This window comes from Ursus americanus, chromosome 2 (genome assembly GCF_024610735.1).
Source record: "Ursus americanus isolate L20-20 chromosome 2, mUrsAme1.1.p, whole genome shotgun sequence".
Lineage (NCBI taxonomy): Eukaryota > Metazoa > Chordata > Mammalia > Carnivora > Ursidae > Ursus > Ursus americanus.
Genome location: NC_142128.1, coordinates 99544275 through 99559570, shown reverse-complemented (window position 1 = coordinate 99559570; position 15296 = coordinate 99544275). Strand labels below are relative to the sequence as shown.

At 38.4% G+C, this 15296-nt stretch overlaps 1 protein-coding gene across 1 annotated transcript in view; it reads right to left on the bottom strand.

Moving 5' to 3' along the window:
• Positions 1 to 15296, bottom strand: part of DNAH14 (dynein axonemal heavy chain 14) — a 300961-nt gene that overhangs the window by 245102 nt on the left and 40563 nt on the right. The window contains exons 8-10 of the mRNA XM_087859257.1: positions 14430 to 14574; positions 10788 to 10919; positions 2877 to 3127 (exon numbers count right to left, since the gene is read on the bottom strand). Of these exons, the coding sequence (XP_087715383.1) occupies positions 2877 to 3127; positions 10788 to 10919; positions 14430 to 14574 (528 nt within the window). The remainder of the gene's footprint in view (positions 1 to 2876; positions 3128 to 10787; positions 10920 to 14429; positions 14575 to 15296) is intronic.

Sequence of the window (15296 nt, the reverse complement as noted above, 5' to 3'; positions counted from 1 at the left end):
TTTGCAGGTGTCATGATCCTGCACAGAAAATCGTAAGGAGCAAAAACAAATAAACCAACAAACACAGAACTAATAAACAAGTTGAATGAGATTGCTGGATACAATATACAAAAATCAGCTATATTTCAATACACTAGCAATTAATAATCCAAAACAAAATTTTTAAAAATTCCAGTTATAATAGCATCAAAAAGAATACTTAAGAATAAATAAAAGAAGCAGGATATATACACTAAAAAACAAAAGACCACTGAAAGAAATTAGACTACCTATATAGATGGCAAGATAATCTCACATTCATGGATTGGAAAACTTTATACTATTAAAATGAAAATTCTCCCCATATTTATGCACAGATTCAATGCAATCCCTATATAAATTCCAGCTGCTTTTTCTTTCTTTCTTTCTTTTTTTTTTTTTTTTTTGCAGAAATTGACAATCTTATCCTATAATTCATATTTAAATGCAAGGGAGCCAGAATGGCCACAACCATGTTGGAAAGGAACAATGTTGGCAGATTCACACTTTCCAATTTCAAACCTTACTACAAAGCTACAGTAATCAAGACAGTGTGATACTGGCATAAGGACAGACATATAGATCAACTGAATTACACTTAGAGTCCAAAAATAAACCCATACGTCTATGGTCAACTGACTGTCAACAAGAGTGCCAAGACAATTCAATGGAGAAAAAACATTCTTTTCAACAAGTAGTGCTGGGACAACTGGACATCCATATGGGAAAGAATGAATTAAGACCCTCATCTCACACTGTATACAAAAATTAAAACAAAATGGATCAAAGATCTAAATATAGGAGCTGAAACTGAAAATCTTAGAATACAGGTATCAATCTTCATGACCTTGCATTAGGCAATGATCTTAGATATTACACTTAAAATACAAAGAAAAGATAAACTGGCCTTTTTCGAAACTAAATACTTTCACTTCAAAGGATACTATCAAGAAAGTGAAAAGATGACCCACAGAATGGGAGAAAATTTTTGCAAATAATCTATTATTTGGTAATAACAGGGGTCTTGTACCCAAAATATATTTTAAAAACTCCTTATAACTTAGCAATAAAAAGACAACACAATTTAAACATGGACAAAGGACATTGAAAGACATTTCTTCAGAAAAGATATACAAATAGCTAATAATATGAAAGGATAAACATCATTAGTCATTATAGAAATATAAACCAATACTGTTAAGAAGGTCAATGGAAACAGATTAAATGATAGCTCCTACTTAGCTGGCATTTACTGTATTTATTCTCAAACAACGTTATGATATAGGTATTACTGTTATCTCTAGTCTACAGATGAGGAAACTGAGGTCTAAAGAATTTATTTAATGTCTCCTAGCTTACTATCACTAGCTAACCTAAGTCACACAATATGTCAGAGATGAAACAGGGATTAAAACCCAAGTGGTATGACTCCAAAAACACATGTACTTGAACCACTACCATGTATTCCTCCTATAACGTTAAATATATACAGAACATGTTGTATTTTTAAAATGAACTATGAAATAATACATTACGATTACAACAGAAAAATACATAGGAAAAGTCTAGGGGAAATTATACCAAAATAATAAGACATTGTATTTAAGTGATTTAATTAGGGCAATTTCTGTTTTCCAAATTTTCTATTATATGCTGATTTAACTATAATATCTTTTAAAAAATTATGTTCAAAATTGAAAACTTCTCCTAAACACACAAACACACACATAAATACTCACCTGGAGTTTAAGGAGAAATCAAATTATAATGTGCTATTACTAAATAGTTGTGCTCTTATATAGGTTAAAGTCCTAGCACTAACTCAAAGTACTTATGAGGCCCTAGAAGAGTGATTTAATCTCTGCTGGATTCAATAATAAATTACAGAAACAGTATAATATCTTTAAGATTCTTCAAAATTTTATGAACTTATTTTTCACTCTCTAGTTACGATACTGAAACTCTGATTTGACTTAAAATGATATTGCTAAATTCTGACAGTTTGAACATAAAGGATTCTACAATGTCAATTCATATTCCATGGTTCACAAATTATAGCGATAGATTCAGTTGTGGAAAATAAGAAAAATGTTTTATCAGTAGTATTTAAATAGAAGGTGAAAACATGGGGCGCGTGGGTGACTCAGGTGGTTAAGTGTCTGCCTTCAGCTCAGGCCATGATCTCAGGGTCCTGGGATCGAGCCCCTCGTCGGGCTCTCTTCTTGGTAGGGAGTCTGCTTCTCTCTCTCTACGAGTGTGCACGCATGCTCTCTCTCTCTCAAATAAATTAAATCTTTTTTTTTTTAAAGGTGAAAATATTTTGTTTTCAATAGATACTTTGAATTGCCTCAAATTCCAGTTGAACCTTGTGGCTACTCCCAGAACCATTCTCACAAATGATTTTTTAAGAACTAGTTCTGAACTTTGAAGATACAGCATACCTACATGTAGGATTGCCAGATTTAGCAAATCGATACAGAACAGAATACCAAATTAAATTTGAATTCCAAGATAAACAATTTTTAGTATAGGTAGTATTTGGGACATACTTACACTAAGATATTATTCGTTACCTGAATTTCAAATTTCACTGGGCATCATATACTTCACATGGCAACCTACCCTTGCAGAATATTTTGGGCAGGGGAAGGAAATTTTCTTAAATTTTATGCATAGTATTAATGAAAGTATCACCAGATAAAGAAGTTCAGATAATTGCAAAAACTGAGTACATATAGTTTGCTATGAGGAGAATTTTCAAAGTCTAGCTTAAATTGTTGGGTATTTCCTCCAAAAGTGACAATATATTACATTATGATCATAAATTCCTTTTATAAGTCAAAGAAAGTGTGATTTACTTAATGAGATCTTCATTCCTTTTTTCCACTGAAAATGGCATTCTCGCAGAATTATTAAATAATTCCAAAAGTAGTGTGATTGCAGTATTCATTAGTTGACGGATGAGTTCCTGAAATATGTAGTCAACCAGCTGCAGAAATCTCAAAACTGTTTCTAATAAACGTCGATATTTAGGCAGCTTGAAATGTACGGTGTCGTCTTCAGAGAGGTTTGACTCAAAATATTCTTTAATTTCTTTCTTCTCTGCCACCTACAGTTCAATAAACAATTGAGAAACAGTGATAATTTCCTATGTTAAGATAGCATGATTACCAATGTATAGTATTTTCATTAGTCTGAACAACACTGCAACTAAACATTATTATGAAAATATTCATAAAAACTTTATGCTTGCACTGTATTTAAACAGCAGACAAAAAAGAAGCCTATGAAGTTTGGGGTCTCACTTATAAGCAGATGAGTTGATGGAACTCAAACAGGAAGTACATAGTAATGATTAAGCACTCTTACATAGAGGGACCCTTCTCAAGTACACCACTGGGGGCAGAGCTACCAATGGGGGACAGTCAAGTGTAAATAATAGGTTTCCTAAAATCCAGTCCAATACTGCCTCCCTTATGGTAGGCTGTAGCACTTAGACTCCCTTTTTTTTAACACATATATGATACGTAATACAGAATTAAGAAAAAATTTAAGTTCATCAAATCCGCCTTTCAAGATAATAGCCTTTAAACAATCTATCTCTTAAGACAACTGACTTAGTACGTTACTGGGGAATGGCATCAGTACTACCAGTACCACCAAAACTTCTAAATTGTGCCCTCTAAAATAATCCCAAAGTTGGGCAAATGGTTCTTTTTAGACACATAAACATTTTTTTAATTATTGATGGACCTTTAAAGTTCCAAATATATTTTCAATATTTGTTCATTCCTTTTATTTTTTGCTCCATTGATACTTAAATGCTTGATAGTCATCCTTTCCAAACTGTATTCCAATTTTTTTTAAAGATTTTATTTATTTATTTGACAGAGAGAGAGAGACAGCCAGCGAGAGAGGGAACACAAGCAGGGGGAGTGGGAGAGGGAGAAGCAGGCTCCCAGCAGAAGAGCCTGATGAGGGGCTCGATCCCAGAACATCGGGATCACGCCCTGAGCCGAAGGCAGACGCTTAATGACTGCGCCACCCAGGCGCCCCATGTATTCTAATTTTTAAAAACACAATTGCATTCATTTATGTTTTTAAATTAATTTAAAAACATAATTTTTTTAAAATTAATTAGGTCAGTTGATTATCAATTTGTTAAGTTTTTTCCAGTAGTGGCGGACTCTCTGGATGAATGGTTTACCATGGTGATGTAGTTCTTTACTAATACAACAGATGCTTGTAGAAATTGGGCTAAATAAGACAAGATAATTTGTATAGCAGTTATGGGCACAGCTCTGCTGGGCCTGACAAATGAAATACTGACTTTATTAACAGGTTATGTTTTTATTGAAAAGGTCGTTTTTTTTCCAGGAGTGGCCACATGATTTGAAAACTTTATGTGCAAAATGCATTTTAATTGGTAAAATAGTGAAGCAGAGTCTGTTAACTACTCAAAATAAAGATTTTTAGCATTGGTACTAAAAGAATTTTAAATAGCTTAATAACTGTATCAATATAAAAATATACAGTAGTAGCCTGGTAATGCTGGCCTTTTTATTGAATATTCTGAGGCTAATGGAGATTCTGACACCGATAGGCAGATACGTAGATATTCTCTCCCATATTTTGGGAGGCATCTCAAGTCTGCCTCTAGGTTCACATACTGATGGTGGCTTTCAGATTCCGTTTCATCAGTTCTATGCCCGTGCTGTGTCTGGGCAGTCCCCAACATTGCCCAGAACGCCTTTCAACCCAGCTGTATTTTATCACCTGAGGAGCTTTTCACCTGCTGGCGGAGGCTCTATCATCAGAAACTCTGATTTACTGGGTCTAGGGTGGTCCCAGATATCAATATTTATTACGAGCCCCCCCCCCACCCTGCCAGCTGATTCTAGCATGCTGCCTAGCGTTGGGGCAATGAGTAGTCACATTTCAGTTTTACACATTCACCCCAATGGCGCTATAGGAAAGCCCAGCCTCTGCCCCCGACAGAGATCAACAAGTAAGACAGGTGTCCATGAACCAGAACAGTTCTGGAGTCCACTGAAGAAACTTCAGCAACACAGTGAAACACAAATCCTGAGAATAACCACCCAAAAAGAGAAGGAAGACAGCTTCAATTTGCCCACATCATCCCATCCCCAGCTGGCATTGCTCAGCGCCAAGAGGAAACTTCCCAGCTTCTAAGAGCTGCCTTCATCAGCAGAGTGAGTAACCGGCTTCCCCAGACTTTGGGGCACTGAACAAAGGTCCCACTTCAATGTCGCCCCGTGCAGGCCAGCAAAGCTGAGATGGACAGAGATGGCTAGAACAAAAGAGAAAAACATGGACTGTTGATAGCAGCCATGCAGCCAGAGTGATCCCTGTTCACAGTGACCTGCTCAACACATAAACACAGCTCTTCTGCCACTGAAGAAGGGAACAGTGGCCAGCACAGCTGCCACAGGCCCCCAGCAGATTTCACTAGCTTGTGACACACAGGTGTTTGTACTCACCCTGCCCCCTCCCCTCCCCGACCTTACAAATAAGATATATCCTATTAACTGAAAGATAAAAATCATGTGATCCCTCAACAGATGCAGAAAAAAGCAAATGACAAAATACAACATTCTTTGATGATAAAAATGCTCAACATATTGTGTAGAGGAGGAACATACCTCAACATAAGAAGGACCATATATGACAAGTTCACAGCTAACATCAGCATACTCAATGGTGAAAGGTTGGAAGCTTTTTCTCTAAGGTCTGAAACAAGACAAGGGTGCCCACTTTCTCCACTCCTATTAAACATAGTACTGGAAGCCCAGCAAGAGTCAGGCAAGAAAAAGACCATCAGAAAGAACGATTACCCAACATTTGCAGCAACATGGACGGGACTGGAGGAGATTATGCTAAGTGAAATAAGTCAAGCAGAGAAAGACAATTATCATATGGTTTCACTCATTTATGGAACATAAGAAATAGCAGGAAGATTGGTAGGAGAAGGAAGGGAAGAATGAAGGGGGGAGGTAAACAGAAGGGGGAATGAACCATGAGAGACTATGGACTCTGGGAAACAAACTGAGGGCTTCAGAGGAGAGGGGGGTGAGGGACTGGGATAGGCCGGTGATGGGTATTAAGGAGGGCACGTATTGCATGGTGCACTGGGTGTTATACGCAAATAATGAATCATGGAACACTACATCAAAAACTAAGGATATATAGTATGGTGACTAACATAATAAAAAATTATTATAAAATAAAAAAAGAAAAAAGAAAAAGAAACAAAAGGTATCTGAATCAGAACAAAAGAAGTAAAATTGTCTTTGTTTTCAGATGACATAATCTTATATACAGAAAATCCTAAAGCATTCACCAAAAATATACTAAAACTAATAACCAAGATACAGAAATCAGTTGCATTTCTGTAACAACAAAATATCTGAAAAAGAAATAAAACAATCCCATTCTTAATAGCCTCAAAACAACAAAACACTTAGGAATATAGATAACCAAGGAGGTCAAAGATCCACATACTGAAAACTGCAATTTTAAAAATCAAAGTACAGCTTACATACAATGTTACATTAGTCTCTGGTATACCACGTTGGGATGTGACAATTCTTTACAATATACTACGCTCGCCACAATAAATGTTCTTACCATCCGTAACCATACAAATTATTGCAACATATATTCCCTATGCTATACTTTCATCTCCATGATTTATTTATAACTGAAGTTTGTACCTTTTAATCCCCTTCACCTATTTTGCCCATTCCCAAAGCCCCTTCCCTCTGGAAACCACTAGTTTGTTCCATTTATGAATCTGTTGTGTTTGTTCATTTTTTTAGACTGCACATATAAATGAAACCATACAGTATCTGTTTCTGTCTTATTTCACTAAGCATAATACCCTCTGGGTCTAATCCATGTTGCTGCCAATGGTAAGATGCCATTCTTTTTATGGCTGAGTAATATCTCATTGCATGTATGTACCACATCTTTATTCATTCATCTATCAACCGACATTTAAGTTGCTTCCGTATCTTCGTTATTGTAAACAATGCTGCAGTAAACACAGGAGTGCATGTATCTTTTCAAATTAGTGTTTTTATTTTCTTTGGGTAAATAACCCAGCAGTGGAATTACTGAATCACATGGTATTTTTATTCTTAATTTACCTCCCTACTGTTTCCCATAGTGATTGCACCACAATTTATATTCCCACCAACAGTGCAGAGGCTCCCTTTTCTCCGTATCCTTTCCAACACTGTTATTTCTTGTCCTTTTGATATTAGCCATTCTGACAGGTGTGAGGTGATACCTCATTGTGGCTTTGATTCGCATTTCCCTGAGGATGAGTGATTTGAGCATTCATATGTCCATTGGCCATCTCCATGTCTTCTTTGGGAAAAATGCCTATTCAGGTCCTCTGCCCATTTTTTAATCAGATTATTTGGGGTTTTGGTGTTGAGTTGTACAAGTTCTTTATATATTTTGGATATTAACCCCTTTTCAGATACATCGTTTGCAAATACCTTCTTCCATTCAATAGGCTGCCTTTTCATTTTGTTGATGGTTTCCGTTGCTTTAAACGTTCTCATACAAAAATGTAGTAGTAATTATATGACATTTTGGAAGTGTCCATCATTTCCAAAATTCTGGAATGGTGAAACTTCCCAGCAAGTCAAAATGATAGGACAAATGCTTAATAATTCAAATTCTTCTTAGAGGGTACAGCCATCGAAACTTAAAGCACGATTCATCATTTGTTAAAATCTGCATCTGAAATTGTGACTTTATTTCCAACAGATAGCTCTGAAGTTCTCTGAAATCGATGCTTCTACCGAGCTCAGGGAAATTCACAATGAGAAATAAATACAGTCTCAGAGTGTGTTCAATTCACATATCAAATCTGAGTCTGAACACTTAAATAAGTGGTCAGTATTCTCCAGGAGGAATTCTAGAGTAGTGGTTCCAGGACCAGCAGCATCAAGTTTCACCCAGGAATTTGTTAGAAATGTAAACTCCCCGGCTACAGCTGCTGAAACGGAGACCCCTTGTTTTACCAAGCCTCCTAGGTGATTCTGGCCCATGAAAGCTTGATAATCATGGTCCTCAACATTTAAATATGAAATGCCCTAACAAAATTGTCCAGGTAATGTCAGTGCTTTCCAATTACACTCAGTCTGGAAATGGGGAACGGTGCCTGCCTTTAGGTAGCTGCATTAGATGGGACCCAGCAACTCAGCCATGTGTTGGCTAGATTAAAGAGCCATGTCAACTGAGAGGGAGCCAAACCATGAGAGACTCTTGACTCCGGGAAACAAACTGAGGATTATGGAAAGGGAGGGGGCTGGGGGGACGGGGTAACTGGGTGATGGGCATTGAGGAGGGCACGTGATGTAATGAGCATTGGGTATTACACACAACTAACGAATTACTGAACACCACATCAAAAACTAATGATGTACTATATGTTTACTAATTGAATTTAAATTTAAAAAAATAAAGAGCCATGTCAAAACAGGGCATGAGTCTCTGTTAGCAAGATAACACCTAAGAAGAAAAACCTGGGGCGCCTGGGTGGCTCAGCCATTAAGCGTCTGTCTTTGGCTCAGGTTGTGATCCCAGGGTCCTGAGATCGAGCCCCGCATCAGGTTTCCTGCTCAGCGGGAAGCCTGCTTCTCCCTCTCACACTCCCCTTGCTTGTGATCCCTCTCTCGCTCTCTCTGTCAAATAAATAAATAAAATCTTAAAAAAAAAAAAAAAGAAAGAAAGAAAAAGCAATGCAATGCTTTACTGATACTTCCATTCCCCATATCCTCTTTTTGTTTGGACCCATTCCCAATTCTATGATCTTGTCATTTTTACTAAATCTGCATACTTCCATGGAGTGAATAATTTTGGTGGATTTCAACAGGGTCAGTTGGCAGTGGGTCTAATGGGTTCTTATCTGAGATTTATTTAAATAGAAATCTCTTAACAAATATTTATGACCAGATCCTGGTGACGCTGAACAGGAGACACTAGAATGACTATGAGGAATATGCAACTACTCTCTCAGTGGCCTAAGACACATGCGGTTAATCCCTGTTTGATTTATACGATCCTTGGCCAAACTGTCCCAGAGTCTGCCCATATGACGGGCTCAGGGAGGTCCGGGTAACTGCGGAATGCAATGAGGAAAGAGATCCTTCTTTCATTGATGCAAAACAGCTTCACTTCATCTTCTTGTCAAGGAGCAAAGTCTTGAAGTCACAGCTACCCAGTATCTATCAAAAGTTTAATTCAGAGAAATAACATCGGAAAACAGTTTGAGGGAGACCCAGTCCACCTATTCCTCCAGAGAGCCTCAAATATCCACCTGGATTCCACCAAACTGGCAGAGAGAGGCAGCAAGCCCATAAGCAGAGACAGTGCATCAGTCCCTTACCAAACTGTGTTTGTGGACCATGCTTCCGTGCACGGTCATTCCCTATACAGAGAAGCTATAGAAAATAACCCTGTGAGATGAGTCACAGCATCTCAGGTACAAATGTTCTGAGGACACTGTTCATTGTATTATTGAGTCCTTTTTATAAAATCCTTAGGGAAGTTTCATAAATAAGTGAAACCATATGATAATTGTCTTTCTCTGCTTGAAGAATGAAAGGGGGGTAAACAGAAGGGGGAATGAACCATGACACTGTGGACTCTGGGAAACAAACTGAGGGCTTCAGTGGGGAAGGGGGTGAGGGATTGGGATAGGCTGGTGATGGGTAGTAAGGAGGGCACGTATTGCATGGAGCACTGGGTGTTATACACAAATAATGAATCATGGAACACTACATCAAAAACTAAGGATATACTGTATGGTGACTAACGTAACAAAATAAAAATTATTTTAAAAAAATCCTTAGGGAAGTTTTGTCTCATCTAGGTATGTTTCTCTTGAGCAGTAAATTTTCATCTTAGAAATACTGAAATTTGTAACAAATTGTATTTCCCCATATATGTCAGCTCAGGTTAGATTTTAAGTATCTTGAAGGTGTATAAGTAAACATACATATACATGCATTTACACACACACACACACGCACATGCTTGCATGCTCTTATACAGGTTTCCCCCACTATCCAAAAGTAGAGTTGCTATGAAACCTCCCATAAGCCAAAACAGCATAAAGCAGAGGCAATGACCATTAATTTATATGGAACAATTTTTGAGCATTCCCAGACCCCAAAGATAACCTGTTAGGCTTTTCCGATACTGCAGGACACATCTTGCTAATGGATGAACAAACTAAGTCAAGAAAAAGCACAGACGCTCACAGATACAGTCCACAGCTCTGGCGGCCTGATGCTGAGATGCTGAGTGTGGGTCCCAGGCAAGGAGCTGGGGGGCCCCTCTCACTGCTCCGGGCGCTGCCCTGTAACAGCTCACTGCAAAACGGACGCTGAAGGCTGTTTCTGCTTCTCGCTTTTTTTCATAAAAGTGAAAATTCTCTCTGAATTTCTTCCAGTTAGCTAGCAAAAACAGTTATGAATATCGATCTTTTGTAAAAGCAACATGGTGTAACACGAACTTTCAAAAAGCAGGGGACACGTACAAGTCAATATTTGCCTTCTACGCAGCACCTGGAAAACGTCCTGCTCCCAGTAAATGTGTGGCGTTAGCTGGTTGGCTAACGAATCCGCCCATCCATTTCCAACACTGTTTCCAGAGATGCGATCTGGAGCAACTGCTTTACTCAGTACATTAAATATGGATAAAAAGAGAGGATATAATTAAAGAATTACCTTTAAAACTGTACTTCTGATTTCGGAAATAGCTTTATCTCTGATATCCTCAAGCTGCTTCAGTGCCTGGGTGGCTTGCTGTAACTGTTCTTTACAAAATTCATCTAGAGAATATGTTCGAGACCTATCCAGCTAATTAAATGACAGTAAACGTTGAGTGTTGGAAAGTCAAAATTCATTACAAAAAAAAAAAAGATATAAAATAGTATGGTCATCATTTCATGTCACAAAAAGCATATTTTATGCTTCCTTTTGTATTCATTATGTTTTAGATACCAAATGCTTTTTACGTTCTTCAAATCCAAACACCAGTAGTTAAAACTAAATCTTGATAAAAGACAGAAAAATACATTATTGTTTTAACTGTAACTAAGATTAAGCCTCAGCAGAAAACTTCAAGAGTTGATGTATTTTTGAAATATCTACGAACCCAGGGGAACCACCAAATCCAGGAATTGCTTTTACCTTTGAAATCCAATTATGTGTAAGACTTAAAAACAAGAGCACTAAATGTGGGGTAAAGAGGCTAAAATTACGTAACCCAAGTAACACGCATGTTCTCCTGAGCTCATTCGGAATGTGACCTGGAGAAATTCCATTACCTGTGCCACCGAGCCCTGCCACACACAAACAACGCATCTCCCAGCATCCTTCCTCCTTTCAGAATTCTCTCATTTTTCCCACATTCTGTTAATTCTCTTGCCAAAACGCATTTTCATCAATAAATAGCAGGTATCTTTACCCTAGTCATACTGTAATATTTTATAATTGTACACCTTCCTCAAAAAAAAAAAAAAAGATTGAAGAGTGCTGTTCTAGCCTTCCAATTCTGGATTAACTCTTTGTGTTCTCCTTCTCCTGGTCCCATATCTGGCTACCAGGTCGATTTTTCCAGCAAACGTGTCTCAAAATCTCCCTTCCTTCCTGATCTCACTGCCAACCTCCTGCCTGAAGCCGTTCATATCTGCATTACTCCAGCACTCTACTAGCAATTTCTTTAACTCTGTATCTCCTTGCTTTCAGTTTTTCCCGTAAACCAACATCACACTGATTTTCCTACAATAACATGTTCAGAAACTTTCAATAATTGTTCTTTAAGAATATGGGGCACCTGGGATGGCTCAGTTGGTTAAGCTTCTGCCTTTGGCTCAGGTCATGATCTCAGGGTCCTGGGATTGAGTCCCATGTCATGCTCTCTGCTCAGCGGGGAACCTGCTTCTCCCTCTCCTGCTCTCCTGCTTGTGCTATCTCTTCCTATCAAATAAATAACCAAAATCTTAAAGAAAAAAAAAAAAAGAATAGTTCTCAGGGTGCCTGGGTGGCTCTGGGCATCTGACTCCTGATCTTAGCTCAGGTCTTGATCTCAGGGCTGTGAATTCAAGCCCCACATTGGGCTCCACCCTGGGCAAGGAGCCTACTTAAAAAAAAAAAGGTTCTCAATGTTTACTCTGCATAGGAAATCACCAAGAGTGCTTGCAAAAAGTGTAGATTACTAGCACCACTCACCACACTCTCCCCCAAAAGGGGTAGGACACAAATTTACATTTTTATTAAGCATTCAAAGTACTGCCTTCCCCAACGCAATTATTCTTGAACTCCAAGTCCCAACTCTTTGGCTGGTTCTGTGGCTTTGGATAAACCACTGTCTCTCTAGGACTTAGTTTCTCAGCTGAAAGGGAAGGTCTGGATACAATGATCCCCGTGTGCCTTCTCCCACCCAGTTCTAGACACTCCAGGCCCCGCACAGTTCAGGCTCACCCAGGCAGAGCACTGGCACCAGCACGCACTCCACTCTAACTTCGTCCGCACTCCTGCCCTCGCTTCGTTCTCCCTGCCTCCTCATCAATCCTCATTGGAATCTGGATCCCCAGCAGTCCTAATGTGCAAGTGGCCACCTTCTGATTCCTGACCTTCGTATCCCGGTTCTCCTGGCTGTGAATCTGTTCTCCCTCCATTTGGCCCTGGTTTCTCCAATCTCAGGAACTGCTATTCTTGCTAACTTTCTTCACAACCCCCACTAGGAGTGCCCCAGCCCTAATGCCCAGGTTCGGCTCCTCCTTCTCCCTTACTCTGTTATTCTTGGCCCAACATTCAAGACCCAACCTAACTTGCATATCAAACACATATTGATCCTTTACTCACATTCTGCTCCCCGGCTCTTCTGCCGCCTGGCTATTCAAATCCAGCATGGCCGGGCTCATACTGCTCTTCCCTCACGAAACATGCCCCGACCTTAACTCCAAAGGCTAATCTCTGCTTCAGCTGAATATCGGAGGCATGAATATTTTACAAGTGTTTTATAAGTATTGTTTGTCAGGAAACCTTTCCTGCCTTGTATTTTGCTAAATGGCTAGCTAGAATGATTAGCAAAACCGAGGGACCACCTCTGGAATTAGCAATCAGTTTTATATGTAAAGAATTATCTCTTCCAATAAACGGTAAGCAAATTAAAAACAGCAATACCTCATTTTTAGTTTGTATCCATCTCCTTTGCATACAATAATTAACAAATATCTGCAAATTGTCTGGAATGCTTTGGTCCCTTCCTCTTGACATTCTGGGGGAAGCCGACAGGGTCTAAGGTCACTCCATGAGCATTACCATCCACTAGGCACGGGCACTCACAGATATTTCGAAGGCTCCTCTGCCTTACTGCCCATCATTAACCGATAAATTCTGCCACTAAGTCACTCATAAAACAATCTGAAATAGCTGCCCAACCAATTTCCTTCTAGAATAAAACCTTACCAAAAATACTCCTCTATGAAATGTGTCCTTAACGTGAGTGGTAATCCTTTTGAAACATTCGTCTCAATTTAGCTATAAAAAATGTACTTCATCTGTAGTGATTAATTCATTTTTCTTCATTAACTCTTTTATTTATTCACTCACTCAAAGACTATTTATTAAGCATCTATTACGTATCAGCCACTGTATATAATCAATTCTAAAAGTAAGCTACTGATTTGTAAGTATTAAACTTATTACACATATATAGTCAAAATTAATTTTTGAGTTGATGATCAAATTTATAACTTGTCCAAATCTTTTCCCTATTTTTAAGTCTAGGTGACTCTCAATTTTACTTCTCAGTACCTTCCTCACTGAGTAAATGAAGTAAAAGCTGCTGGAATCCTGTTTAGTTGTATACTAAACACTTCAAACGTCTATGTACTTCAACCTCTTTGAAAGAAATATTCTATATAAACTTAATTAAATCATCCACTAGGAAGGTCACCCTTTCTCAGAATTGTGGAACAGAAGAATTCATAAATTTAACCAAAACCTGTGTTGTAACTCACGACAATTTCTTGACATGCTATATTGAGAGAATAGCTGATAACTACCAATTGTAGTAGATAATTATTTATAAATGACATTGCACATCAAGAGTTTTGAAAATAGAGAAGGGGCTTCAGAACACACTTAGGTTGAGTTTAGGGAAGAAGTTATGTATAAGGCATGTTGTTACTAAAAATGACTATCTGAGGGAATAACGTTCCCTGTATTTTAGAACATCAGTCACGCACGGTGATCGTTTACTGGTGGATCTAGCAGTATGAATTCCTTCGACTCAAAACTCTACTTGTCTTCCTGGTTCCACATACAAACACTAGCATACAGCAATGTACTTCTACCCACCTTTATGAGGCATATGGCAGATGGATGGTCTTCATGTTCATTACCTTTCTTGATATCAACTGCATCCTCACAAAGTCCCTTTATATAAAGCAAACAGCCTTGAAATAACTCATCGGCCCAAAAAAGATGGCAGTACAAAAACGACCTGAAAGTTAAAGAATTTCCAGACTTAGCTCCCATTCAAAATGAGCACAATGAATTTACAAGTAACCAGTATCATTTGTTTTGTATCCATATGTATTCTATCTAGTACAGTTGACGTGACATTAATAAACATCAGTAAGCATGACAAGATTTGTTTGGCTGATAATGTAGAAAGCAAGGCTGTGGTACTGGGTGTGTTGAGTATGAACAAAATCGGAGGAGAAACAAGTAATGACGTAATAATTTCATGCCACTGAGTTCTAATAATTTTGAAATAGTAGGCAGTGACAGGTTTCTTAAATTCTCCAACCAACTAAATCCTAAAATAGAAAAGATGAGCCCTTCTCTTTCCTCAGTCCCTTCCTACTGTCTGGTCATGGTCACAAAGGTGAGACAGACCACTTTCAACAACGCAAGACTGAGGGAGAAAAGAGCAGCATGGGAGAGATAAAGCTCCAGAAAAACTGGATCAAGAAAAGCAAACTTCTCTGTGCAACAGTGTATAAAGAACAGGGGGTCTCCTGCCCTTCACTGATCCCTTGTGGAGTGGCTGATTTTTGTGTTTTATACAAAAAATATAATTATCAGATATTAGCCTCTTTCTGTCTTTCCATTTTACTGGCAAAAGCTTTATATACCATGAGGCTAGTGAAGCTTAAGCTCCATGGGCCCTTTATTAGCCCTGCCTCTTTCAGAGTCTTGTGCTGTCCATCTCAAAGAAGG